At 47.5% G+C, this 27,288-nt stretch overlaps 11 protein-coding genes across 11 annotated transcripts; 6 read left to right on the top strand and 5 right to left on the bottom strand.

Moving 5' to 3' along the window:
• Window positions 1–447: 447 nt before the first annotated feature.
• On the bottom strand, window positions 448–1,323 carry N7478_003579 (uncharacterized protein; the record flags this gene model as incomplete). The annotated part of the gene is made up of 1 exon (XM_056919793.1): window positions 448–1,323. One exon carries the CDS (start codon window positions 1,321–1,323, stop codon window positions 448–450), a length of 876 nt encoding a protein of 291 aa, XP_056782951.1.
• Window positions 1,324–2,997: 1,674 nt separating this feature from the next.
• On the top strand, window positions 2,998–3,672 carry N7478_003580 (uncharacterized protein; the record flags this gene model as incomplete). The annotated part of the gene is made up of 1 exon (XM_056919794.1): window positions 2,998–3,672. One exon carries the CDS (start codon window positions 2,998–3,000, stop codon window positions 3,670–3,672), a length of 675 nt encoding a protein of 224 aa, XP_056782952.1.
• A 755-nt stretch (window positions 3,673–4,427) lies between these two features.
• On the top strand, window positions 4,428–7,740 carry N7478_003581 (putative ATP-dependent permease ADP1; the record flags this gene model as incomplete). The annotated part of the gene is made up of 2 exons (XM_056919795.1): window positions 4,428–7,448; window positions 7,504–7,740. 2 exons carry the CDS (start codon window positions 4,428–4,430, stop codon window positions 7,738–7,740), a joined length of 3,258 nt encoding a protein of 1,085 aa, XP_056782953.1.
• Window positions 7,741–8,720: 980 nt separating this feature from the next.
• N7478_003582 (cornichon family protein) lies at window positions 8,721–9,382 on the top strand (the record flags this gene model as incomplete). The annotated part of the gene is made up of 4 exons (XM_056919796.1): window positions 8,721–8,821; window positions 8,923–9,078; window positions 9,159–9,225; window positions 9,290–9,382. 4 exons carry the CDS (start codon window positions 8,721–8,723, stop codon window positions 9,380–9,382), a joined length of 417 nt encoding a protein of 138 aa, XP_056782954.1.
• An 862-nt stretch (window positions 9,383–10,244) lies between these two features.
• N7478_003583 (WD40 repeat domain-containing protein) lies at window positions 10,245–12,091 on the top strand (the record flags this gene model as incomplete). Its single annotated transcript, XM_056919797.1, has 2 exons — window positions 10,245–10,361; window positions 10,457–12,091. The coding sequence occupies 2 exons, from the start codon at window positions 10,245–10,247 to the stop codon at window positions 12,089–12,091; spliced, it is 1,752 nt and encodes a 583-aa protein (XP_056782955.1).
• A 265-nt stretch (window positions 12,092–12,356) lies between these two features.
• On the bottom strand, window positions 12,357–14,326 carry bna4 (kynurenine 3-monooxygenase; the record flags this gene model as incomplete). The annotated part of the gene is made up of 3 exons (XM_056919798.1): window positions 12,357–13,553; window positions 13,650–13,864; window positions 14,206–14,326. The coding sequence occupies 3 exons, from the start codon at window positions 14,324–14,326 to the stop codon at window positions 12,357–12,359; spliced, it is 1,533 nt and encodes a 510-aa protein (XP_056782956.1).
• A 1,179-nt stretch (window positions 14,327–15,505) lies between these two features.
• On the bottom strand, window positions 15,506–15,775 carry N7478_003585 (uncharacterized protein; the record flags this gene model as incomplete). Its single annotated transcript, XM_056919799.1, has 1 exon — window positions 15,506–15,775. The coding sequence occupies one exon, from the start codon at window positions 15,773–15,775 to the stop codon at window positions 15,506–15,508; it is 270 nt and encodes an 89-aa protein (XP_056782957.1).
• A 715-nt stretch (window positions 15,776–16,490) lies between these two features.
• N7478_003586 (NAD(P)-dependent alcohol dehydrogenase) lies at window positions 16,491–17,510 on the bottom strand (the record flags this gene model as incomplete). The annotated part of the gene is made up of 1 exon (XM_056919800.1): window positions 16,491–17,510. The coding sequence occupies one exon, from the start codon at window positions 17,508–17,510 to the stop codon at window positions 16,491–16,493; it is 1,020 nt and encodes a 339-aa protein (XP_056782958.1).
• A 915-nt stretch (window positions 17,511–18,425) lies between these two features.
• N7478_003587 (putative MFS multidrug transporter) lies at window positions 18,426–20,314 on the top strand (the record flags this gene model as incomplete). Its single annotated transcript, XM_056919801.1, has 5 exons — window positions 18,426–18,617; window positions 18,699–18,956; window positions 19,011–19,189; window positions 19,245–19,918; window positions 19,971–20,314. The coding sequence occupies 5 exons, from the start codon at window positions 18,426–18,428 to the stop codon at window positions 20,312–20,314; spliced, it is 1,647 nt and encodes a 548-aa protein (XP_056782959.1).
• Window positions 20,315–20,872: 558 nt separating this feature from the next.
• On the top strand, window positions 20,873–24,316 carry N7478_003588 (EF hand domain protein; the record flags this gene model as incomplete). The annotated part of the gene is made up of 1 exon (XM_056919802.1): window positions 20,873–24,316. One exon carries the CDS (start codon window positions 20,873–20,875, stop codon window positions 24,314–24,316), a length of 3,444 nt encoding a protein of 1,147 aa, XP_056782960.1.
• A 1,936-nt stretch (window positions 24,317–26,252) lies between these two features.
• On the bottom strand, window positions 26,253–27,195 carry N7478_003589 (uncharacterized protein; the record flags this gene model as incomplete). The annotated part of the gene is made up of 2 exons (XM_056919803.1): window positions 26,253–27,098; window positions 27,157–27,195. The coding sequence occupies 2 exons, from the start codon at window positions 27,193–27,195 to the stop codon at window positions 26,253–26,255; spliced, it is 885 nt and encodes a 294-aa protein (XP_056782961.1).
• Between the last annotated feature and the right edge of the window lie 93 nt (window positions 27,196–27,288).

The raw sequence follows: 27,288 nt of genomic DNA on the forward strand, positions 1-27,288 counted from the left end.
TGATTGACAGCCTACTCGTCTTGCATGCGAGCATATTGATCTCAATTTATCATATATAGTCAAGGAGTAATCTATTTAAACAATCGAAGCCTTCTACTCACCAAGACTCATCCATCATTGAAGTCGGAATCCAAGCAAACCCAATTTCAAATATCGTGAAGATCCAGTATCCATATATCCGGAAACACCTCTTTGTCAAGTCTCATGATGCTTCTGAGTACTGCTGCTACTTTTTAGTGCTATCTATGCCGTGGCAATGGCAGCACCACAGAATACTACGGCGACAGGTATTAACGTCTCTGCGCAATTTTGGAGCGGTGATCTATGCAACGGACAACTTGACTCCGTTGACCTGTTTGGAAGTGGCGCCTATCGCTGTGTGCCTGTCACGAATCAACGTTCCATCTTTGTGCCTTCGAATGAGTAAGTATTTGTGTACTACTAGTATTAATACAGATTGAACTTCGTCTCCGGAACGGCTTCTGCCCATGCTCTAATGGAGCCAGCCCCTCGCACAATCCCTACCCTCGCGAGATTCAAATCCACATTTTTATCTGCAGTGGCTAGATTTTTGTTCTCATATCTGTAATCCTTGTCCCCATGCTTTGATATTCCCAAACAGAAGGTAAGATATGCCTGAGTAACCAATATTTGGTCCTCGTATGATGTCATTCTTCTAGTCAAAAGGCAAACAGCTTGCAGTTGAATGGGCGTATATCCCCCGGACTCTTGGAATTTACCGGCGAGGATCAGCCAGTACTTCATGGGCCTATTGGGGTCATTCTTAGTGTATGCAGGACCCTCGGCGGGAGCATCAATGTAGAATTTCAGAGCTGCAGAGTCAAAATCTGCGACGGGGTACTCTGGGACCCAGGTATCTGTACTTTTGTAAAAATAAACAGGAAGAACTCTTGCAGTCGATTGCAGAAGAGCCATAAAGGTCGGGCCGTATCGATTAGATGTTAAACCCATTCCCCATACTTGAGTATCCAGTCCGAGCAGAGGCTGCACTGACACGCTATGGAAATCCGGACCCGCATATTCGGATAATGCAACTGGAAGGTCTGCGCTACTGGACTTGAAAAAGGCGACTGGGCCGGAAATGCATGGCCACGCCCAAGAAGGGGCGTATGGCTGGGGGAGTCTTTGAGGAGCAGGACAAGCGCTGCGAGATATATCGCTGTACCATAGCAACTGACTGTCCAAATCGTCTCTCCATAATCCAATGCAGTAGGAAGAATCAGTGGTATCATGAATCCAGCTAGCTAAGCCGGCTAGGGCATAAATTCGGTCAGAGGTGCGAGTAAGGTTACGACGGGTCATTTCCATTACTATGCGTGGCCATTCTGCCTTAATCGTCTTTCTAAGTTGAGTTCGTATGGGAGTGTCGACTTTTGATATCGGTGCTCGAAACAGAGTGGGTATGGAGACACTGTCTGGTCGAAGGCGGCACTCACAGCGGGTGCAAGTAGAGCAAACCCAGCTCATTTCCTCGGCGTCGAACCGAAGTATGCGCGGAGATAGCAACTCTTCCTGTAGGACCCAGCCCCTTGTAGATAAATGGTTTGTAAATCGAGGCAATTGAGAGTGTTTGGAGGAGATTCCATATGGATCACCGTAACGCGCACGTATATAGATAAACTGAGTGCAACCATCTGGACCTTTGGATGAAAGAACATGGACTATATTTGTTGATCGTCTTGAGGATCTACTGGGGAACAAACCCTCAGACGTATTTTTGGATGACGTTGCAGATATAGTCAGGGCCGCATTGTTATAAACATCGCCCATCTTGCCAGACTCTTCCGCCCAATCATTGTGAGAATCTTGGATTATACACAAACTATCGACCCACAGGTACCTGATACCCAACTGTTGTGTTACAGTAACAGCGTCTCGAAATGTCCGGGATGAATCAGAGAATTTGATTGAATGCGTGAGCCCCTGAATTGTATCCGTAGTTGTTTGTAAAGGGACACCTCCTCCCCAAGAGTGGCTGAGAGCCACATACTGACCTCTCTCATGGCCATTGGTTATGACGAGTTTCGATGGATCTCCAAGTTCATTGCCCACGTCTATCACACGAGCTGGGAGATTGGGAGAAAGAGCCTTTTTGCATGCTGCATGAGATTCCAAACAATCTTTCAGCCAGTGTCTTGCTAACGCGATACAATCGATGCTTGACGAATTTTCTGACACATGTCGCCCAGGTCCAATAGCTGGCCATATGACTGACTTTCCTGTTCAACAATCATTAGGATATTAGAGGGCAATGATAGGGACCTTGGGAGTTGATCTTACTATTATCAGTATAAAATTCAATAACCTTTCTGATTTTCATCTTTTGATCAAGGATATAAACGTATAGCGAAAAATCCACGAGTAATTCCAGCATGTGAATATGCTCAAAGGAAACATTGAATTTTTTTATGCCATCGCATAAAATCGAACACGAATCACATCCTGCCGCTGCACTCTTGTATAGATTATCTGCAGTAATGGACTTCTGTAGCAGCTCCAGATTTTCACACACAAGACATAAAGAATCTGACATCGTACTATATGGTTCAATGAAAAGGCTCCTTAGATGCTATAGTTCGTCGGAGGTCGCTACCCTCAATTAAATATCAAAGCTACTGCGAGCTTAGGGTGAATAACTATGACATTTATACGATATGCGTTGGGCCTTAGCGCTAGCTTCATAGCGGGGGTCTAACATTTGATTTGTCCGTTTATTTTCTAATTGCCTGCAATACGATTGTCGCCAAGCACACAGCCCCGTTTTCTGAACTGGGGCTGAGAGGGGTTTCTGTAGACATACTTACGCTTGGGCCAGCACTTTAGTGTTAATTGGAGTAACGCCACGGTGGTCTCAAACTTAACCCTCGTCTCCCAGGTGTAAATTGCCGAGGTGTAATCCTGTAGTCAAATAGATATTGCAGCCGGGTGGAAAGCACCCATTTCGAAATCCCAGATTACATCTATCAAACGAACTTCATGGATATCCAAACGTTTCTAGCCTATTCAAAACGTCAACATCTAGCCAGTGAAGCCCTCAGAGTTGACCCCCCGCAACGACTCACGCGTCCCCAAGTGAGAGCTCTCGCCCACCAAGTTCATTTTGGGGCTCCGGGATGCCCCCCTCCCACGCGCATTCGAGCCTCAGACAGTTCCACCACGCCATTCTCCGAACCTGTTTCTGTCCCCTGGGATCTTGATATCCCCACTCACTATTTACCAAGGCTTCTAAACGGATTCTGCCCTCGAGACCAGCAGGATATTTACTTTATCTATGCAGCCGGTCCAGACAGTACCGGACACGCTACAGTTTACTTTTACCGTAAACGACGTGAAAACGTGCGCGTTGAAGTCGAAATGATATGGGATGACAGTATAGCCAATTTTTTGAAAGCTGGGGTTACTAGTATCACTTGGGAGGGGGATGCAATCGCCTCACCCCATGCAGCCGAGGATTATGCAAAATTCCTGTTCCTAGAGGCTTCAAATTGGGTTCTTGGCATCAAGCTGGAAACCGAAATTCAGGAGCCATTGTGGTGGAAAAGTTTGCCCCTAGACGCTCTAAAGACGGTGAACCAGCCAACGTATTCTGCGGTGCATTTTTCTGAAGAGAGTCTCGCACTGTTAAAGCCAGGAACCATAATAACCACTTAGTTTGTTAACAGCCCTCTACTGAGATATGAAACATCTACAAGCTTGATCAAAACGCTAAGACAAATTGTGTTTAATATTGCTACCTATAGCATAGCCATGGATATGTAAATGACAGTTTTGAAAGTTGTATATCAGATGTCTCTATACTCAATACCTCCACGTTTCTTTCCAAGCGAGGTAGTAATTGATATACGAAGTTACCCGAAAAATTGTTTATATTATGCGTGTTAAGCGGTAATACGATTTCAAATGTTCTGTGCCAAGCCTCTTACCTAGGTACATCTAGCGCTGGAGGCCAACAAGGCGTCGTCGTCAGCAACAGCTACTACATAGATGGAACAAATTCGCTTGAAAGTTATCTGTTCGATGAAAAAAAGATGAAAAAAAAACACATGAAAGAGTCGTAGATTTAAAAACAATTTCAGTGCTTTGACATGTTCATTTGAGAATTTATGCGGGGAAAGTTAATGTATAGTAGGTAGCACTGATCAATTCCTAATTGCCAGGCGGCTCCATATTGCATTGCAGCTCGGGTGCTGGTTCCTGGCGAACAAGGCAATCCACCCTTCTCCGCCCGCGTCATCGCTTGGGGCCGTCTGACAACTCCACTCCGCAGTCCATCCTACCTCCTCCAACCGCCCTATGTTCAAAGAATCGATTCGTCAGTAGATCCTTACCGGCGACACTAGCACGCTGAATCAAATTGTCGGTGCTGTCGTGCTTACGAACGGGGCCAAGCCCATCATTTGCTTACCATGCGGTCGGCATCGACATTCCTACTTGGGATCACGCTGGCCTCCGGTGTAATCCCCATAGCAGCTTGGGAAGACCTCTCTGACCCCAATCTCTTCTACCGATCCGTGTCTCTCTTCGACGATCGACCCTCCGACTGCCCTCCGTGCTTCAACTGTCAATTAGATTCCTATAACTGCACCCAGTTCTCAGCTTGCAATGGATACAACGGCAAATGTTCCTGTCCCGCTGGCTTCGGGGGAGACGACTGCTCGGTGCCTACCTGTGGGTCTCTAGCTGATGGCGAAAACCGTCCACCGCGGACTGGCGATAAATGTGACTGCAAGGAGGGCTGGGGTGGCATCAACTGCAATGTTTGCCAAGAAGACAGCGCTTGCGATGCCATGATGCCCGAAGGCAAAGATGGAGTGTGTTATAAGGAAGGTGTTACCGTTAAGGAGAACTTTCAAATGTGCGATGTGACGAATAAGAAGATCATGGATCAACTCGGTAACAAGAAGCCGCAAGTGACTTTCTCTTGCGAAGCTGAGGATCATACGTGTAACTTCCAGTTCTGGGTGGATAACAAGGAATCCTTTTACTGTGCCCTTGATACCTGCACCTGGGATATGGAGTCTGAGGTTGATGCGAACACAACCAGTTACAGATGTGAGAGTCTCCAGTGCAAATGTGTTCCAGGTCGTTTTCTCTGTGGCGAGAATGGATCTATCGACCTTGGCGCATTCCTTGATCAAGAGATCAAAGGTCCGGCTTCTTTTGAAACCAAATCGACTACTCAAGGGAGCAAGAGTATCTTCTCCGAGCCCAATATGAACAATCTTATCAGTTCAGTCTTCGGCGATCCAAGCATCAGTCTGACTTGCAATTCGGGTGAGTGTTTGTATAGGACCGATTTGCCAGGTTATAAACGCCCCATCAAGAAAATCAACACACCGCTTATTGCTAGTGTCATTGCTGGCTGTGCTTTGTTTGTTGTCGCTGTCATCTTGGGTATATGGTACCTGTCACGCCGGGCGGCAAGCCGTGGTTATCTTCGCTTGGCCCTTTCCGATGACTCGGATGATGACTCGGCAAGACTACTGGCGGAACACCGACCCGCAGCTATGTACTGGGATAATGTATCTTACTATCTAAACGGAAGACAGATTCTTTCGGGGATTCAAGGTGCATCGTCCCCCGGACAAATCACGGCAATCATGGGTGCCTCCGGTGCTGGAAAAACAACCTTCCTAGATATTCTAGCTCGGAAGAATAAGCGCGGTGCAGTTCAAGGCAACTTCTATATCAACGGAGAGAAAATAAGCGATAATGACTTCAAGAGCATGGTTGGTTTTGTTGATCAGGAAGACACTATGCTGCCTACCTTGACCGTCCACGAGACTATCCAAACCAGTGCCCTTCTGAGATTGCCTCGGGATATGAGTCGAGCGGCTAAAGAGCAGAGGGTTTTGGAAGTCGAGAAGCAGCTTGGAATTTACCATATCAAAGACCAGCTGATCGGATCGGAAGAAGGCAAGGGTCGCGGAATCTCTGGTGGCGAGAAACGCCGAGTTGGAATTGCTTGTGAGCTGGTCACCAGCCCAAGCATTTTGTTTTTGGACGAGCCCACAAGTGGACTGGATGCTTACAATGCCTACAATGTCGTTGAGTGTCTGGTTACTCTAGCTAAAACTTACAACCGAACCGTCATTTTCACCATTCACCAACCGCGCTCGAATATCGTTGCACTTTTTGATCGGCTTATTTTGCTTGCGGGTGGTCGCACCGTTTACTCCGGGCTGTTCTCGACATGTCAGCGGTATTTCGATCAAATTGGGTACTCTTGTCCTCCAGGCTTCAACATTGCGGATTACCTCGTTGATCTGACCATGCATGCGGGCTCGTCGAGCTCATTCACGGATGAAGTTGAGTCCACTGGACGTCCGCCTAAGACCGCCTCAAGTAGTCTGAGAGCCATCAAGTCCGTTGCTAGCGTGTCCAATGTCAGTATTGAGGAGTCTTCTAGCAGTGTGGCAGAGTCAGGGAAACGACCTAAGAACAAGCGCCGTGTTTCTGTGAAGCAACAGCAAGAACGTCAACTCTTCTCGCGACGCAAGGATGCAAAGGACTCCGAACGCCCAACCACCCCGAAGACTGATGAAGAAGATGCTACTCTTGACGTGGCCGAGAACACCCAGCAATGGCTTCGCCTTTCTCGCCAACAGGGCAACGTTCCAGCGCAAATTCTTGATGATCCTGATCAGCTTCCACCCCCGGCACCTGGTCAAACTGATCTGGATATTCTTGTTGCGAGCTACGAGGATTCTGATGTCTACCACTCCGTCCACGATGAGATTGTGAAGGCAACGCGAAGTGCGGAAGCTGCCAATGGTTCGCAAAACTCTCACCTGGAAGGCTCAGTCCAACCCAAGAGCTTTGCCCGTGTCAGCCTACCTCGTCAATTCCTCATTCTGTCTCAACGCACCTGGCGCAATCTTTACCGTAACCCAATGCTGATGCTCACCCATTACGCAATCTCTATTCTTCTCGCTGTGCTCTCGGGCTACCTCTTCTACGGCCTAACCGACGATATCAAGGGTTTCCAGAACCGACTGGGTCTTTTTTTCTTTATCCTTGCCCTGTTTGGCTTCAGTACCTTGACAAGTCTAACTGTGTTTTCAACTGAACGTTTGTTGTTCGTCCGCGAGCGAGCCAATGGCTACTACCACCCGATTACCTATTTTGCGTCCAAGGTCATCTTCGACATTGTGCCTCTGCGCCTCATTCCGCCCATCATAATGGGCATCATTGTTTATCCTATGACTGGTTTGATTCCCGCATGGCCCGAGTTCCTTCGATTCATGCTAGTCTTGGTGCTTTTCAACCTTGCGGCTGCCAATATTTGTCTCTTTATTGGCATTATCTTCCGCGATGGTGGAGTTGCCAACTTGATTGGTAGCTTGGTAATGCTCTTCAGCTTGCTATTTGCCGGTCTCCTACTGAACCACGATGCAATCCCCGAGTCTGCTTTGTGGTTGCAAAGCGTAAGTTTGCTATCCATCCCTTCCCTACGTTCACTGTTACTAACACACGAGACAGCTTTCCATCTTCCATTATGGTTTCGAGGCTCTTATCGTAAACGAGGTCACTTTCCTCACCTTGATCGACCATAAATACGGCTTGGATATTGAAGTCCCTGGTGCCTCGATCTTGAGTGCCTTTGGTTTTAATACGCTTGCCTATTGGCAGGATGTCATCGGCCTAGCTGTCATCGCAGGGGCTTTTATCATCATTGCATACGCAGCGATGCATTTCCTTCTTGTCGAGAAGCGTTAGGCACGGCCTCCTTTCTGATCCCCTAGCCATGACCACGACACTTTGCCTACCATCACGTCTGATTTCATACTATATTACCTTCATATTCTCGGGCGCTTGCATGTAATTTTTATTTTCTTGGGACGTTTTGCTTTGAGAGCCGAGCTATCACCCACTGACTTATGAGAAGTTGTTGTCTCGGGCAGGCTCTAATTTCCAAGAGCCCTGAATGTTTGTAAATAGACCGGCCTGTACGCTCACTATACATTCTATTATTCACATAACGATCATATCTCCGCAAGGATATCGAAGTATATTTTCTCCGATCGCATTCCACTGTAAAAGCAGCCACAAGAAAAAGAGTCGGCATGTTTGCACTGGCGACACGTGTGCGACGTCATGCTTCGCACCTCACATGGACCCGAGCTTTGCGCTGTTCTACCTTAACTTCCTTCTCCTCGTCCTCATCCAACTAAATCTTTTCTATCTTTTACTGTAGCTACAGCTTCTAATCTAGCTCTTGATTCCCCCATACTCCATAATGTACTTATGCTTAACCTACCCCCAGCCCCTCCATTTTATCCAATGACGCTAATGCCCGCGCCAGCTCTTGCCCACCGCCGACCCGTTCTGGTTGGCTCGAACTTCGCTAACCCACGAACCCAATAACTTACAATAATCACGGCTTCGATCCACCTCCTCACTTCTCCTGCACAGTCTTGTCTGCGTCTCCACCCATCCGAGCTTCAATACGCAGGTCCCCCATTACCAAGATTGTGAGTGCGCCTCCCCCTCCCGAATATCTCTTCGTGTTTCCTCCCTGTTCCCTCGGCCTCGGACCCCACAAAATCTATCTCCAATTCCGGCTTCCGCTCGACCTAAGCCCAACCTCAAAACACTCACACCTACCCTATTGTCGGTCTGGTATTAACCACTTCGAAAAGCTTCTCCCTAGCCATTGAATCTCTCTCCCCTAGTCTTGACTCGATCATATACCCATCATGTCTGGTGAAGCATGGCTCTATCTTTTGTCGGTGTTGATCAACGCCGTCAACCTGTTCCTGCAGGTTTTCTTCACGATCATGTACAGCGACTTGGAGTGGTAAGTTCCCTGTTCACACCACCTGATATCTGATGAGATAGTATTTTTTGGGCCCTTCATTGCTGGATGTAACTGACCCGTGCTCTCCTTTTCCCGCGCAGCGACTACATCAACCCTATTGACCTCTGCAACCGTCTTAACGCCTACATTATCCCCGAAGCCGCTGTCCACGCTTTCCTGACCTTCCTATTCATTATCAACGGCTACTGGCTGGCTATTGTCCTTAACTTGCCTCTCCTGGCCTTCAACGCCAAGAAGTATGTACTATCGCCGTTCTCGGAGCTTTAGTCCCCTAGCACGTGTCGCAAGAGACTAATATATAACTTTCAACCTCCAGGATTTACGAGAACCAGCACCTTCTGGATGCGACTGAGATTTTCCGCAAGCTCAATGTGCACAAGAAGGTTAGTTTCAAACATTTATCTGCAATCTTCAATATCTCGTATCTAACCGAACCTTTTACCATAGGAATCATTCATCAAGCTGGGCTTCCACCTCCTGATGTTCTTCTTCTACCTCTACAGCATGATTGTCGCTCTGATCCACGACGAGGGACACTGATTTCGCCAACAAACCGAATATGCCATGCGCCATGGTCGTCCCCGCTAGCTCAAGTGATTATATGCCGGTTGCGGATTTCAATGGTTATCAACACCAACAATCCCCGCCGGTGTCCTACCTTATTATTGAGAGCTACATTAGACACTACGACCATGTTGCCTTGGCGGCCACGATATCATGATTAGTTTTGGTTTCCCTGGCTATCTAGAGGGAGTGGAATAATGCCGGATGCGAGGGGATTTGTCTTTCAGTCTTCAGATAGAGAGGTTCTGATATTTTGGTGTAGACTGTCACCTGCTGGAAGGTGATGTAGGTGCCGTTTACTTTGAGCGGGCGTTTGTCAGAGGTTTATGTACTCTCCTTCCAGCGTGTCGCTCATTGTATGTTCATTTTTCTTTTCATCTTCTCTCTTTTTGTTTGTATCTTGTCATTCTGTGTTGATCTTATCATGTCTTTCGGCCTGTGAGCTGTATATATACCTCCTGAGCGGTTTGATAATGAAAGCGTACGATACCCAGTTTGGTCTATATAAAATTTCCATTTGCTAGCTTTATCTTTGCAGCTTCATTGCTCGGTAATACAGTAATGTGACTAATGTAAAAACCTTGCAATCAGTTTTCGACAGCTGACCAGAGGGACGTGGAATTCAAGTTCTCGTCGAAACACTCTTGTAACCTTGCGTAATGACGATCCATGGATGCTGCGGTCTTCCCAGGTTCGCTCAAGGTTCGCTTGGTGGTTCTGCCGACGCCCGTAAAATTCCACCGCCAACCGCAACCGCAACCGCCTCCGCCTCCGCTCAGGATCTAGTTCCTGTCGCGCTTGAAACTCTCGCCCCAGCATTGCTCAATCATATCTCGCAATGTCAGGCTTGCTAGGTGCCGGATATGATTCCAGCGACGATGACTCTACCGGCGTCCCCAAGGCGTCCGTGACGACCGCAACCAAGGTCGTTGCTGCACCAGAAGTCAATACAGAGGTTTGGTTCCCTACGTTTCATTACTTGCTCTAAATTTTCGATATGGCTCTAAAATACATACTGTTGATGCGCAGATAATGCTAACAAACCCACAGGATCAAGCACACATGCAGCTGACCCTCGCCAATACCTCTTCGCAAGCTCTCACATACAACGCCACTTACGATGATTTGACACGACCTTCGCAAGGTCCCGAAAACCCGTTCAAATCAGCTGGTCCGGGCAATGGCATCAAACGCAAGAACGTTCCAACAGGTTTTGCTGAGGAGGGCGCTATCAGCGAGTCCACCTTCAATGTGCAACATCGGACCTTCCAGAGTCTGGGATACACCCGCAACCCGACTCTACCGGATCAATTCGTGGGAAATATGGAGAATGTTGCGCAATATGGCGGCAAGGATGTTATACAAATGAAGCCTTCGAAGGAAGTGTCTGCTGCTTGGCGCGGCAAGCGCCAAAAGAAGGGCGACTCGAGCATCATTGAAGGTGACGGCTCGTACCTGGGTCCGTGGGCGAAATACCAAAATGCACAACAATATGAACAGATCGAGGTTGGCTCGGATGAGGACCGTGAGCTTGCTAGTGATGAGGAATATGTGGTGGCGGGAGAGGAGCCTTCTGCTCCTACAGCCCTGATGCCGGCTATGAGCAAAGAAGCTACAGACTACGGGGCCGATTCCTCCAAAGAAGAGACCACCGAGTTCCACGGCTCAGAGGAGTTCGATTATCAGGGCCGTACATATATGCATGTCCCTCAAGATCTGGATATCGACTTACGCAAAGAGCCCGGTACTACCAAGAACTATGTGCCCAAGAAACTCATCCACACCTGGAAGTCACACACAAAGCCTATTACCTCGCTTCGTTTCTTCCCTGGATCAGGTCATCTGCTGCTCTCCTCTGCGGCCGATGGCAAAGCCAAGATCTGGGATGTGTACCACTCTCGGGAGCTCTTGCGTACATTCTCAGGCCACTCTAAGGCCATCTCAGATACAGATTTCGATCCCACAGGCAAAACCTTCCTCACTGCTTCGTACGACCGACAGATCAAGCTTTGGGATACAGAGTACGGTAAATGTATCGGTCGGTACTCGACGGGCAAGACGCCGCATGTTGTACGCTTCAACCCTAGCCCAGAACATTCACATGAGTTCCTGGCTGGTATGTCAGACAAGAAGATCGTGCAGTTCGACACCCGATCCGGTGAACTGGTCCAAGAATATGACCACCACTTGGCTGCCGTCAACACCATTACCTTCGTCGATGACAACCGCCGCTTCATCACTACCTCAGACGATAAGTCGCTGCGTGCTTGGGAATACGGAATTCCCGTACCAATCAAGTTCATCGCCGAGCCTTACATGTTTGCCCTTACTCGTGCAACACCCCATCCCAATGGGAAATACGTTGCCTTCCAGTCTGGTGACAATCAAATCGTCGTATACGGAGCGACTGATAAGTTCCGACAGAACCGCAAGAAGAGCTTCCGCGGTCACAATAATGCTGGATATGGTATTGATATCAAGATCTCTCCTGATGGGCAGTTCATTGCTTCTGGTGATAGCGGTGGTTATGCTTGTTTCTGGGATTGGAAAACTGGGAAGATGTATCATAAAATTCTTGCTGGGGGTAAGGAAGGCGGTGCTATTACCTCTCTGGAATGGCACCCACAGGAAACCAGCAAGGTTGTCACTGGCGGTTTGGAAGGCGTTATCAAATACTGGGATTAAGGCATGTTTTATACCAACCTGCTGGCGTTGAGAGAATATTCAATACATCTATTTGTGGTATCATCTTCTGGTTTATCAATGCTCTCATAATTTATGGACAAACGCTTGAAAGTGCCAATAAAATGTCTCATTTTGGCAACCCAAAGGTATCAAAAGTAAAAGTCTATCATGACAAGCAGGAACTGAAACGATGTGAACCTCCGCTTCTCTTTTTTGTAACGCTCGTAGTCATCCTTGAAGTACTTATATTCATCAGACTCCATGATCACCTATGCGCAATGCCTCTCCACACCTTTGCCAACTGTTTCAACCCACATTGAAAAAATCCCGAAGGCGAAGCATGCCGTGGGTACTTCCAGAGCAAAATCGACAAAGCCCCGACACCAATGACCAAAGCCGAGCTAAGACCCAGCCCTAGCATTTGGCTCTGGTCCTGGACAGCACGAATAACATCCGAGTATCGTTGGTTACTAAAGCTGATACGTGCATATTGAGTCTTCCATCCCAAGAAAGGTAGACGCTGGTCGATAGTCTCTTCAATGGCCTTGCGTAACTTGTACAGCGGCGATTTGACGCCCCATCGCATTTCGACGTAATTCTGCTTCGATAGATCATTGATAGCATGTGTGTCGTCGCAGCGTTGGTTGGTGTATGCTTGGAATGCGGCTTGGCGGCGTACACTACGAGTGTAAACGCTTGTCTCGGGATCGTACACACCATGCTCATCCAGCTTCTCAAAAAGAACACGGACATCTTCTAATCCTGCATTCAAGCCCTGTCCATAAAATGGGAGGACTGCGTGTGCCGCGTCTCCGATAATGACAACGCTGGAGCTGTGGTGGTGCGGCTTGCATTTGATACTGATGAGAGGTAAATGTGGGTTGATGGCGAATTGCTCTGCCAGGGCCTCTGGGTCAATCAACTCGGGGCAAACACCGGGGAAGTGCTCATCGAAGGACTTCTGGAGAGCCTGTTGGGAGTTTTCGAGGGTAGCGTAGTGTGCTGCTGGGGCGAAGAGGGTGCATGTAAATGATTTGTCGAAGGAAGGAATGGCTATGAACATGAATTCGCGGCCGGGCCAGATGTGTAGGTGGTTAGGTGAGATGGCGAAGTTGCCTTCTTTTGTAGGTGGAATGCGGAATTCGCACCATAGGGTATCAATGTATTCCTGTTGGTAGTCGACGCGAGCGAACTTCATCATGTGGAATCGACTGGCGGAGTGTGCACCATCTGCGCCAAGAAGGTAGTCGAATGAGACCTCGATCTCGGGAACTCTGCCTGCGATACCTTCATCGTCGGCTTGGGGTGTGTCACCTGGAATACGGCGTTCGAACCAGGCCTTGTTTGTACGGAAGTCGGCACCCGTTAGCTTATGATTGAAGAAGAGCTTGACATTTGGTGTACGCTCTAATTCGTCCAGCAAGGCATTGTTTAATGAGCCTCTGTCGACGGCGTTGATCGCCTATGAATATCAAGTTAGCCTTCGGTTTTATATTATTGTTTGTGTAACCTCGTGGCTGCTGCTATGCATGACATGGTTTCGTGCATATGTACATACCCGGCCATGAACGTCATAGGCCTGAGCGGCGTCCCACAGGGCACCGTTGTCTCGGCCGTGGATCATCCGTCCATACATCGGGATCGTCTCGCGGAGGACATTGTCGATCAGTCCGCTTCGGTGCGCTTCTTGGATTGAATGAATTCCTCGCTCTGAAAGAGCAAGGTTGATCGACTTGGTGAAGTTCAAAGGTACAGTGGTCGGATCACGGAGATCTACGGAGACGCGGAAGGATAAAACGTTATTTGACTTTTCTTCGGGAATTTTCGCCACAAGGTTGAAGGAACGAAGAGCATGGCCAAAACTGAGGATAGGCGATCAGTTGCCGTGTAATTCTGTTTCCGCATAATTGATTTCCTCAGTAGCCGGGATCTCGTAGCGAGAGTGGGCTATTGTAAATTTTACAAATGCGGACGGCAGGCGGGCGTGAAGCGACACCACCAACGATGTCTTTTTTGATCTCAGATGCCTTTTTCTTTGATCCTTCTTCTCGTCGCAATGGGCAATGGGCAATAGGCAATAGAAAATGACTCCAACGATTGAAATTGGTACATACCTCCGCGCAATTCGTATACTTCGACCTCGTCGCCTCGGGAAGCCGCATATAACGCCGCTAGGGACCCCACCGGCCCCGCGCCTACCACGACCACTTTTTGCTTGGGAGTCACACCTGCCATGATGCAGCGGTATATGAATTCTAGCACAAGAAGGAAAGGAACCTGGAGACTGGAGAACCCCGGAATACACTCACCCAGGTCACGTGCCAGGACGCCGCACTTTGCCTATTTGGGCGTTCTTTCCAAATTGATCGACCGAGAAATTAGTCATCTTAATTAACCGATGGCGTGATGCCGCGAACGTTAAGTATGTAGTGCGATTGATTGTTTTCCGATTAATAAACTATAGTCAACCCGATAAATAATCCCACTCCTTGTAAAATGGACGGCAGAATCAATTGTATTGCTCATGTGAAACTACAAAATAGCTATAGTATGTCAACTCAACCCCGCCACATCAGAACCCACCACTTCTAGCAAGGAATGGGATTATTTATCAGGTTGACTGTAGTACTTCATGATGCTTACTAGCAGTAGATATCATTATTCTTGTGCAAAGCCTGCTCTCTAATAGCCTGCTAATGATTACTCTACTATATGCGGTGGTTGGCCCTATCCTTCTATGATACTCTATTGATTTATTGACTCAATCATAATGGATTGTTCCCATATTAAGCGACGGGTTTCCCTTCCACCAGATCAGGACTCACTGCTTAAAAATAGCCTTTCCAAAGCGCCTTTCTGTATTTTCCAAGCGGGTTCAGCAAGAAAAATCAACGATTCTCCAAAGGAGTCCAAAATCGTACTCATATCCTTCACATAGTCTCCAGTCGCCAGTTCTTCAACAGCATCCTGCCAAAACTCGAATCCAAAAGCTTCCGCTGTACATGCACCCCAGGAAGTCTTCAGATCCCGAAGCAAGCGGCATGCTCTTTCGTGTTGAGGATCAATATCCTTTGCCACAAGATAAAAGGAATTCCATTTTGCATGGTAAGTGTAAGGTTTAAAAATGTTCACTTTAGAAAAGAAGCTGAATGCTTCGATCAGTCGTACAACTTGAGGACGATAGGTTTGATGCAGCAGAACGACAAAAGTCCCGCCTGGTTTGATTCGGTGCAATGCTAGAACAATTTGTGCGCATATTAGCCGATTGGCTGCATGCTTTTTCTCTTGTCCTTGGTCTTCGGAGCAGATCACTTGTCCATCACAGAATGTTAGGTCAAATGAACGTCCCAGATAAGGAAAGATATTTGAGAACTTGGATGCGGAAGAGTGATCTTGCGAAGTAAACCCTGGGAATCATAGCTCCGCAGAAAGCATGGTTATATCCATGAATTCAATGCCGAGTCGGGTATTCGCTTGCCATTCTGGAAGAAGCACGGCATTTCCACCTTCGCTTCCTGCTAAAGATATACCACATACTTTGGCCAGAGAATTATGCTTCAAAATAGTTGCTGAGAATGCCCCCGGTGCCATACAGAGATCTAGGACTTCAAAATCCGTTCGTTGCGAAACTGGAGGGATGAGTTTCATCTTCTTTTGAAGCTGATCTCCGATATTTTTCATCATCTTGAAGAAATAAATCTTTGGCTTATGGGGATTGGATATCGCATTTCTTTTTTGCGTTTTGTAATGATCATCCGCTTCAGTGCTGTTCCATACCTGGATATAACTGTTTATCAGCAAATTTTTCAACCTTTTCAGTAGTTATTCACATCATTCGACTTGCTTCTTTATGAATCTTTGAGCTCAGTGAAAACCTGCGACCACGATTCCAAGAAATCTATGGTCTTGCCGTACTCCTCCCCAATGTCCTCTTGAGTAGGCAAACTCATTTCTGATATTTTACTCTCCATTGAGCTAGGGTAGAATTAAAAGGAAAGGAAATGTTCATGCTAGGGGAAAGATGGATTCAGAAGAAGCTTTAATATAATTTTAGTACCCGTGAAATCTAGGAGAATCCCAGATTGCAAACAGATTTGTGAAAGAAGGTTGATAGTTGACTAACACATGAAACGGTCATACAAGCGGCTACGATTGTGATTGCGGTTGGGAATTGAGAAAGTGACGAAGAGACTTGTTGAAAGTCATATAATATAAGCTAGGCTTAATTTTCTGATTTATATATCAGGATTATAAAACTTGAAATTTGTTGGGAAGCTCGTAGTATTCATTCTCAAATAGGCATCTTATTAATGACAAGACTGGACTTGTCCGCTGAGTTTTATGCTATCTATTAAGTATCTAACAAGAATCAACCATAACGCCGTTTATGTCAAGACCCTCATGTCCTCGGTGAGACGTGGACAATGATTTTGCCTGCAGTAGAACCTTTCTTCAGGTGCTCGTAGGCCTCAACCGCCTCCTCAAATTCAAAGGTAGAGTCGATAACCGAGGATACAGTTCCATCAGCCAGCCACTCTGCTAGTTGCTCATAGTCCTCGTGTATATTCTTGGTGACAAGGGGCACGAATTTACGCGGCGTGCCACCCAGTAACGTAGGCAACATCAGCCCCTTGATCATATTCTTGGCCGTTGTCATCGAGACAGAGCCCCCAATAGCAATGAAGTGACCATCCGGCTTCAGAAATCCTGGAGTTTTGGAAAAGAAGTCTTCAGGCGAGTCACCAATGTTGTCTACCACTAAATCGTAGACTTGGCCCTCAGCTTTGAGCTTAGACACAACATCATCGACTCGGTAGTCAATAATCGTATCTGCACCCAACCTCTTGACCAACTCAATCTTGCCTGTAGAGCAAGATGTCGTAACGTGGCATCCAAGGGCCTTCGCAATTTGAATACCGAATGTTCCAGTTCCTCCAGAGCCGCCGTTGATGAATACACGAGAGCCGGCTTTAACGAAGGGCTTGATGCTCTGGTACTGCGTCGCCCCCGCAGTGGGTATACCGGCAGCATGATCGAGGTCCACAGTCTTAGGTACGACGGCGTACGCATCTCGTGGTAATACGACGTACTGTGAGAGGGAACCGGAGGAGCTGACGGGCTCAACTCGACCAAGGATATTATCGCCGACTTCGCCGTCCGTTGATCCCGGGGAAATATCCACGATTGTTCCGCTGACGTCCATGCCAGGCGACTTGGGGAACTTGATTGCAGCACGCGACATTAACCCCATCCCTGTCATCTTGTAGTCGGCCGGGTTTAGAGCGGCGCTGACGACGCGGACGAGAATTTCGCCTTTCTTAAGATCTGCATTGGGGCGGGGGACGTTCTCGATAAGCTTAAGCTTCTCTTCAATGGGACCAGGGGCTGGAAGCTGCCATGCTTTCATATGTTCAGCCATACTGATTGATCGATTGATGATGTGGGGCTTTCCGATGTAAGTTTGCTGAGGTGAAAAATAGCTGAAGAAGGTGACGCGATGACGTAGTCCGGAAGTAAACTTGCCCACGCGAGCGGAGGATATAGCTAGTGAATGCGCGAGTGATGCCATAGGCAAATAATTGAAGCGTTTTCCTTCCTGTTACAGCTAGAGATGCTGTAGAATGAAATAAAGAGTAAAGGTTTCGAAATATGAACAGTTTCCGTTCGCAGGGAATGTTGTATGGAGAAAATAACAGCCTTATTGATGAGTCTTATATAGTTTCCAGTTATCATATTTTATAGTTAAAAAAAGTGATTATGAACTCTGTAGCTGTATCCCGGTCGGCTCTCTCTTTCCGGTCGGCCCCTTCCTTCTCCGTCCGGAATCGACGATCCGACTCCAGGTCTCACAGGCTGTGGCATTTACCTCCCTCAGAGCCCGCTGAATGTGTAGGTAGATGGGTGTTGTCTACAGTATAGCATGATCTAACCTTGGAACTCAATGAGCATAATATTGGGTGTCCACTTCGAACATGAAAGCGATGACCGAAGAGGGTCAGCCCCACCAGAGCAAATATCCCACGTACAGCGTAGCAGTCAGGAGTCGTAGGCACACTAACTTTGGAAACAGACTGCTCGATAGTAATCGCAACGTCGAACTGCCGACGGAAGGTCTGAGCACGCAAGGAACGGGGAGAAATGCGAGTCGTTATCTTCGTTGATTGGTCCGATTGTCGATTTCTGCATCTATCAGAGCGGGGGAATCCGTTTATCTCCACGTGAATTCTCGAGCGATTCAGAGAGACTGATTAATATTCTCTGCTCTTGACTCACGCAATTTTCCACTCAGGTGGTAATCTCGGGGATTCGAAAATAGACGCGTTCACTTGTCTCGATGGCTGAGCGAACAACCTCCGAGACCTCCCCGTTGCTGGGTAATACAAACGGCACGGCGTCGACTGGGGCAATTGACATCCCCCGTGAAGAGGCCGCTGAACAAATACAAAATGGCGAAAATGGAGCAAAAGAATCCATTCGCGATGCCCAAAATAGCCTCAAATATATTATACCTGCGGTCTCCCTAGGTGTAAGCCAATCTTCTCCGTTGATCTTATTTTAATCACTCCCCGCACCGACTCTTGCAGCCCTCGGCTAATCTATTATGTAGATTTTCCTTGCTGCTGCAGACCAGACAATTATTATGGCAAGTTATGGCCAGATTGGAAGTGATTTGAAAGCCCTGAACTTGACCAGCTGGATTGCTACATCATATTTCTTGACCTTGACCTCATTCCAACCACTTTATGGCAAGCTGAGCGATATATTTGGCCGAAAGGAGTGTCTCCTTTTCGCCTATGCCATTTTTGGAATTGGATGTTTGTTCTGTGGGCTTGCGCGAAATATTAATGAGTTAATTGCGGCACGAGTATGTTGAGTTCAATCTGAAATCTCTGAAAATGCGACACTAACGAATAAATAGGTCTTTCAAGGTATTGGAGGCGGTGGTATGACCACTGTTGTCAATATCATGATGAGCGATATTATCCCTTTGCGAGATAGAGGGCTCTGGCAAGGTATTATTAATATCATCTGGGCCACTGGATCAGGCATGGGCGCGCCAATGGGCGGCATTCTAGCTGATTACATTGGCTGGCGCTGGTAGGTTCAAGCAAACTCTTTCTTCTATATAGCCATATTCTCTAACAAAATCCAGGGCTTTCATTGGGCAATTCCCCTTGTGCGTTGTTGCATTTATTGCCGTTTCATTCGTTCTCAAACTCCCAGCCCGCGAGAACTCGAACTGGAAGGCTAAACTCCGCCGCGTTGACGTCCTCGGCGCTGTTGTCCTAGTCGGCGCTGTGCTTGGCCTCCTGGTTGGCTTGGATCGCGGCAGCAATGTGTCATGGAGCATGCCATTGACGATCATTTCGCTGATCGTTTCACTTGTCCTCTTTGTTGTATTTGTTCTGGTCGAGGCCTACCTCGCCACTGAGCCATTCGCACCCGGACACATCATCTTCAACCGTACTTTCTTCGCCTGTTACTGTTGTAACTTCTTTAGCTTTGGAGGATGGCTCGCAGCATCATTCTATATTCCTCTTTACTTTCAAGCCGTTGATGGCGTTTCTGCCACGATTGCTGGATTACGCATATTGCCAAGTGTTTTGACAGGCGTGTCAGGGTCTCTTTTCGCTGGCGCCTTCATGAAGTGGACGGGAAAATATTATTGGTTGACTATTGTAGCATATACGTTGTTGACTAGCGGTTGCTTTCTGATCTTCCTCTCCTCGGGTGGTGCTACGACCAACCTTGTTACAATGATACTCGGAATGTGCATGTCATCCTTTGGCAATGGCATTGGTGTTACCACAACTTTGATCGGATTAAGTAGGTTCTTTTCAACGAGCATAATTTTGAAGTGTACTGACCATTTTTCCAGTCTCGAACTCAACTGCTGAAGATCAAGCCGTCGTAACTGCCTGCTCATACCTCTTCCGATCATTGGGATCTGTAGTTGGGCTTTCACTATCTTCGACCATTGTCCAGCAACTTCTACGCGATCGGCTTCAATCTTCCCTGCACGATAACAAGAACATCGATGAAATTGTCAATGGCGTACGTGAAAGTCTTGACTTTATTAGGCGGTTAGACCCGCAAGTCGCCGCCATCGTCCGTAGCTGCTACGGCTGGTCGACTAACAAGGGCTTTGGCTTTTTGACTACGGTCGTATTCTTTGCCCTCTTCAGTGCTTATTTTATCAGAGAGGCCAAGCTCAATCGCTGACGAAGCACTCACGGTAACTCCTTTAAGAAAAAGCCGATCCCTTTTAACTTTGTCTCCCAATCTTTTTTTCTTTTTTTTTTTTTTTTTTTTCAAATTGCATAAATCACATTGCATTGTTGAGTGGGCAAAAGTTGCATGATACCGATGCTTGCATGAGTTCTTTTTAAACAAAGGAAATAGCGATGGAAATAGTTCATTATCGGGCTTAACCAGCTGATGTTATTATAAATTGTTTTCCATAATACAGATAGGCCAGAACCCAAATGTCATATGAGCGTACAAAAATGAGGAAGAGGAGTAGATTTAGATAGTGCAGATCAGCGGTTATCGTGGACAATCAGTGTTGTGACACCTAATTTATGGGGCTCCGCCCCCGTGACGTCTCACCTTCCATCAAGTTCGAATTTCATGACACATCAACCCCGACCTCAACACCTGGCAATGAGGCATTGAGTCTTCTAGACCTTTCAAATCGCAAGTTTCTACCTGAAGCCAAATTATGACCGTCCCCTCAGCGTGACAGCCCCCCGTCAAGCTTTCACTAGCTCAGCCGTCGCCATGTCCGAGTCGCGCCCGGGGCCAGTGTCGCTGGCGCGATATCGACCTATTCTCTACCTTTTCACAGGTGTCGCAGCCGCCTACGCCCTTCTTTACATTCACAATAACGTCGTTTCCTCGAATACCTCCCAAACCTCCATCCACCGCCGAGGTGCCGTGCGCCGCAGCAGACGAACCGAGGTAGAAGAGCCCAGGCTCATAGACTCGCCCTCACACCGAGCCATCTTGCACTTGGAACAACTGGAACGCCAAAATGGAGTATACGGTACATTTCGTATCGAAACAGAGGATGGTAGGCGTGTGGAGAGCGGTTTACTTCCATCGCTGCTAGCAACTCGCGACCAATTAATGGAAAATGTAGGGGTGCCCGAAGCTCATGCTGATCGCATGCGCGAAATGATGGAAGACACTTTCCTGGAATCTTTTTTTGCTCTTGATTTCCCTCCGGATCATATTATCTCTGAAGGAACAGCCGAGCGGGCATATTTGTCGCAGCAACTGCACCAACGAGGAATCTCTCAGGCTGGCATCGATCGGGTACTGCTCCGTTACAATGCCGACAACAACTACGGTGATGAGCTACGAATGCGAAGACAAAATGGCGAGCGTGTCACCCTTTCTACATCCACCTTCCCCGAGGTAGATCCATCGCCTCAGAATCAAGATGGCGCAGAGACCGTTGTAGACGATCAAAGTGTGTTTTCATGGCGTGATGGAAATAACGATGCATCGCCTACGCGAGAAGGTCAGAATCTGCTCAACTTGCTTTATCATATTGCCGAAGACCAAGCGCGAAGAGATGGATATATCCATCGAGGAGTCACTTGCAACAGCTGCGGGGCCATGCCTATTCAAGGTATCCGTTATCGTTGTGCAAACTGTATTGACTACGATCTCTGTGAGACGTGTGAAGCAATGCAAGTGCACATAAAGACACACCTGTTTTATAAAGTGCGAATCCCAGCTCCTTTCTTGGGCAATCCACGCCAGTCACAGCCGGTGTGGTATCCTGGTAAGCCGGCAATGCTCCCACGAAGCCTTCCACGGCCACTCGCAAAGCGCCTGACACGCGAGACCAACTTTGAGAATACGGAACTTGATGCTCTCTGGGATCAATTCCGTTGCCTTGCGAGCTATGAATGGGCAGATGATCCAAACAAATTGTACATGGCCATAGATCGCAAGACATTTGACCGATGCTTCGTTCCCAACACATCGATTCGCCCGCCTCCACCAAGTTTGATCTATGATCGTATGTTTGCATTTTATGATACCAATGGCGACAACCTCATTGGTTTTGAGGAATTCCTGAAGGGCTTGGCTAGTCTGAACAATAAAAGCAACGACGAGCGAATGCGACGTGTGTTTCGTGGGTATGATATTGACAGTGATGGCTATATCGAGCGGAAAGACTTCCTTCGCATATTCCGAGCGTACTATGCTCTCAGCCGAGAACTTACTAGAGACATGGTTGCGGGAATGGAGGATGACTTTCTCGAGGGAGGCGCCCGTGACGTTGTTTTTGGTGGCCAGCCCATCAGTTCTGCGTTTCCTGGCAGCGTTCCTTCCGGCGAACTATCACGAATTGGCGAAGGTAAACGTGTCAACATTGACGGAGACATGGAAATCTTTGATAATGAAGGTATTCTACGACAAGATGGCCTGGATACCGGTGACCGTCACTTGATCACCGGGGAAGCTGCTGTCCGTGAGCAGTTTGGTCGAACGAGGCCATTGTTTCCATCTACCTTGCAACTTCCAGGTACTCGGATTGTGGGCCGCCCTACTCAGTCCAATCTACGGCAAAGGGAAGCTGACGGTGGGGACAATGATGACGACGACGACGACGACGAAAGCGAGCATGATGGATCGAGCTCGTCAGTTGCTAGTAGCGCTTGGCCACCGCCAGAGCATATCCATGAAGAGGATATCATTGAAGCCCTCGGAACGTATGTACCCCCTCAGGAAATCACAGATCCGATCGATAGGGCCCGTATCGTGACAACCCTCTTCAACAGAATGCGTGACGAAGACCAAAGAAGAATCGACGAAACTCGCCGAAGTGGAATCGACGAGCGCTGGCGCCGCCGTGCTTTCTATACCGACGAAGAAGATGGTGGAACAATCCCGGAAGGTTATGAAAGAGATCCGGCGTTTGATGACATGAGCGATGAGGACTCTGTCGAGGAATCGCCAGCTCCTGAGTCACGCCCACCATCGCCACGCTCACGGTCTTCCTCCAAGGTTCGATTTGAGGACGAAATTCCCGAAGATTATGATGATGTTCGCTCTAACCCATCAACTTCCTCTCGAAGCATCCCCGTTGGTGAACGCTGGGGGGGTTTTGAGATTCCAGAAGTTGAGAGAGATGTCGGCAAAGAGATTCTCTACCAGGTCACGCAGCAAGGATTCAATGAGCTACTTGATATCTTGTTCAAACAAAAGGAGGATATACTCATGGAGGCTTACCGGACCCGTTCTGAGCGCAAGAAATGGGCCCATGAGATTGACCAAGTTCGCAATGCATCTCCACCGCCCAAGCCATCATCCAAAGAGCCCATACAGGCGAGAGACGAGGAAGAGCTAGAAGCTATTACAAGTGACAGGTCTCTTGAAGATCTTTTGGAACGCACCGGCTACGCCATTCAAAGCCCAATTCTAGAATCTGTTGATGCAGGTCTAGTGCTAGCACCGCCGTCTACAGAGGCCATGGCGTCAGATGACGACGTTCGACCCACGCATCTTCCCAACCCCGACGATGAAATCAATATGGGCTTAGATCATTCTTTCGAGGACGTGGATGATGACAACCACGATGACGATGACGACGATGCCGATGCTGCATCAATTAACACGTATTCCAATCCTGAAGACCAAGTCCAAGGCTCTGAAGCTGCCTCCGAAGATTCATACGTCGAAGAATATAACAGGATCTCTGAAGAGCCCCTCGACTATGACCCAACCCTTCCTCAATTCCGTCCAGACGCTGTGACGACTAGACCTCGTCTTTCTTTCCGTGCCGAGCCAGAGATTATGACCGAACGCCACGACATCGGATACTCACCCGGTACATCAAGCTCTGATCTACCGGGTCGGCTGAGCCTTGAGCCAAATGGCACAACATCCCTACCTGCCCCATCATCACCCCACGCCTCTTCCCCAGAAGCTGAAGCAACAGCACCTAAACTTCCCCCTTCACCCATGCAGCCACTGCCCCCTCCGAAAATGTCCTCTGCTCCAACTTCAACTACCAGCGCCCCTCGCCGGCCTACTTCTCGAACACTCGCGAGATGGGCATATCTCAACCAGGTTGAGCGTGAAGCCAAAGAACGTGGTGGCAATGGAGCGAAATTGAACTTTGAAGAGTTTTCTCGCCGAATGGCCGCCGATAAAGGGCGTCGACTTGCCTTTGTTGCCAGCTGGATTGAAATGGCCAGCTTTTGAGATTTCTTTCTTCGGTGATATCAATCATCCTTGTACATTATCTTCCCTTGAAGCCCAGAATCAATAAGAATTGTATCTCTACCTCTTAGTGACGAGAACATAACCATATTACAATAATGCCGAAATTCAGACAGCAGTGTTAAAACTTTGAGCCCTCTTTACTCCCGAAAGGACCGAAGGGGGCCTTTAGATTTTTGGTAACTACAGGAACCTGAGATCTATTGAATGCCGCCTTGATACGAGCAACAAACTTTCTACCTGGGCAGTACTACGTGAAATGTGTATTCTCGAAACTGGAAGTAAAGAAAAGCAAAAAAAAAAATTGTGGTTTGTTCAATCATCCTTCAGCCCCGCACAGTAGCAAACAGAAAGGATATGAATGTCCGCCTCAGCCATAAAAAGCATGATGATCCTAAAAATGACTAGATCACAACAGGCACTGGCATTAATGGGCACTTTTCAAGCGATATCATGCACGGTGAGAAATAGTATTACAACATTGAGGGTCAGTTTGTTACGTACATAGGCAGCTGCTCGGTCGATCTCGGCCTAGTGAGATCACAGGTACAGAAAACATGGTCGACAGCCTGAAGCTCAGATCGGGTTCTTTACTACTAGTAGTAGGTAAAACCATATATAGTGAGAGAGCATCATGATGGGGTTGAATATGTCAGTCTTTCAAGATTTCCAAGGTTGGAGTGATGGGCATTGATCTTCAAATGGAAAGTTCAACCCGTGGACCGTGGCACCTGAGCAACTTGAACGTTTCAAGTTGAAGCCCTGGCTGTACTGGTACTACTTTGCTAGTGGATGCATGATGGACTCGGATGCCACGATAGTATATTCCGACAAGCGAGTACTGCCAGTAATTAATTCAATGGATGGATTTTTGGTAACCTTGGAAGCACCAGGTTCAGCCGGCTGAACATTGGGAAGAATTTATTTAACAATTAGTAGTTAACTGACAACTCGTAAATAATTGAGAACGATCATTTAATCGAATTTCTTTGCTCCTACAACTGCGCACCAGAGCCATAGGCCAGCGTTGTTTGCTTTTATGTACCATAATTTCAAACATTATACCATCAAGTAACGGCCGAATGGTGTAGTTGGTTATCACGTATCGTTAACAGTCGCATGACTTCCTTACCGATAAGGTCCTCGGATCGAGCCCGGGTTTGGTCACTTTCTTTTTTGCCATTTCTTTTTCTGTTTTTATCCTGTCCGATTCCCCAGATGATAGTTCTTCAAAGGAATTATAGGAGGGAAGCATCGCGTCGCTTTTCAGCAGCCCGCAAAGGCCGGAGAGTTGTATTCCAAGTGTATGCACATCGTCCATAGCAAAATGGAGTGTCTAGGAGTGTTATTTGACTCGAGATGAGGTGTATTTAGTAACAAAGCTGAGAGATAGGAAAGAATTATGCTCTTGGGGACCTTTTGATGATGGAGACTGAAAGGAAGTAAGTTGTCAGGAGGGAAGTTCTGAAAGATACGAGAAACATCTCGTGGCTCAGCCCCCTTCCTTTCGCTTACTCACCCTTGCGCCGATGTCAGCACCTGAGAATTCCAGGGCCATGCATGCATGAACTACTGGCAATTAAAATTCTCCGTTCCAGACTTTTTTTTATCGTCGGCTGTATGAGATAAGTTGCCTTACTCTCAATGTAGGATAGGTCATGATGTACTGTCCCCTTTTTTCTTCCAAAGGCGACTCTTGATACAACCGAGAACGCTTGCCCAGTTTACGATGGTACTTCCACTAACTACCCTTGGTGCAGTTTCACTCAAGCAAGGCGTTGCTTTAGCCATTTGGCCGGTTACTTAATTTTGTTTTTATTTACTAGGATTTGAGATGGTCCAATTTGAGCGATTTGCCCGCCCGGAACTTGATTTCTGCTTCTTTTGACGATTGTATTGCATTCGAAAGTTCAGTATCTCAAGTAAGAAAGGACATATGCTTTCTCTCAAGATATTCTTCGTTTCGTGAACCTTCGTCATGGCTCTGCGTGATGATCATCTCCAGACTAGATGACGCATAAGAATCTTCTGCTCCGGATTGTTCCTGGTGAGCCCATGTATCTCTCGCCAATTCCGCAAGACGAGCAGCATATTCAAACCCACGCCTTGCAGAATAATTGAAGATCTGTTGCAGCCAGTCGAATTTATCACGATCCCGAAAGTCACTGAAGGTTGTTGATATCACACTCAATATAAACGCCATCATGTGCATTATGGAGGATCTCATACTCTGCTGTATGCAGTAGGGTATACCTCGTGCTACCATGTCCGCATATTGTGCCGAGAGGAGAAGGTCCTCGCCTTCTAGGAGATCCACAGAGGGTGAGCCATCTTCGTTTGTATGTAACGTCACAAGGGAGTGTGCATGGTGGATCAGCTTGTGGACTATAACTAACTGCGCCCATAATGTCAAATGCAGCACTGCGTCATCCTGTGATGCAAATAGATACGGCTGCCCAAACAATGCATCTGTGGGTGGAATATCCTTATCCCCAAATTCAGCTGAAGCACATTCCAACAGAAGACTGCTTCCAAGATGTCTTTCGTTAGACCAATTGAGTAACCTTCCCTTCGCCCCCCAGCATCTGAGTAATAAAAGTTGGCAAGCCTCAGGATTAGAGTGGTCGATTGACCGCATGGTAGAGAATATCGGCCCAACATCAGCGAATATCTGCATGAGTTCAAGCAATGGGTTCCCATTGGTGGGCTCCATTACATGATCATATTCCACCTTTGAGAGGCTTGTTCCTGTCGACGGTAATACCTATATTAAATAAGTCAGAAAAATCGTTTACAAGGAGGCAAACTGTCCTGGTACTTACAATAGCCACTTTTTCAAAATGATTGTAGATCGCATCCATAAGAGGATTCCACGGTGCCTTATCTCGATACCTTCTTATAACTGCATTTGCTCCTGCGACATGAGCAGCCCATTTGTCCAAGCCGTAAGGACA

This window comes from Penicillium angulare (genome assembly GCF_028827245.1).
Source record: "Penicillium angulare strain IBT 27051 chromosome Unknown utg000003l_segment0_segment0, whole genome shotgun sequence".
In the NCBI taxonomy this organism is placed as follows: Eukaryota; Fungi; Ascomycota; class Eurotiomycetes; order Eurotiales; family Aspergillaceae; genus Penicillium; species Penicillium angulare.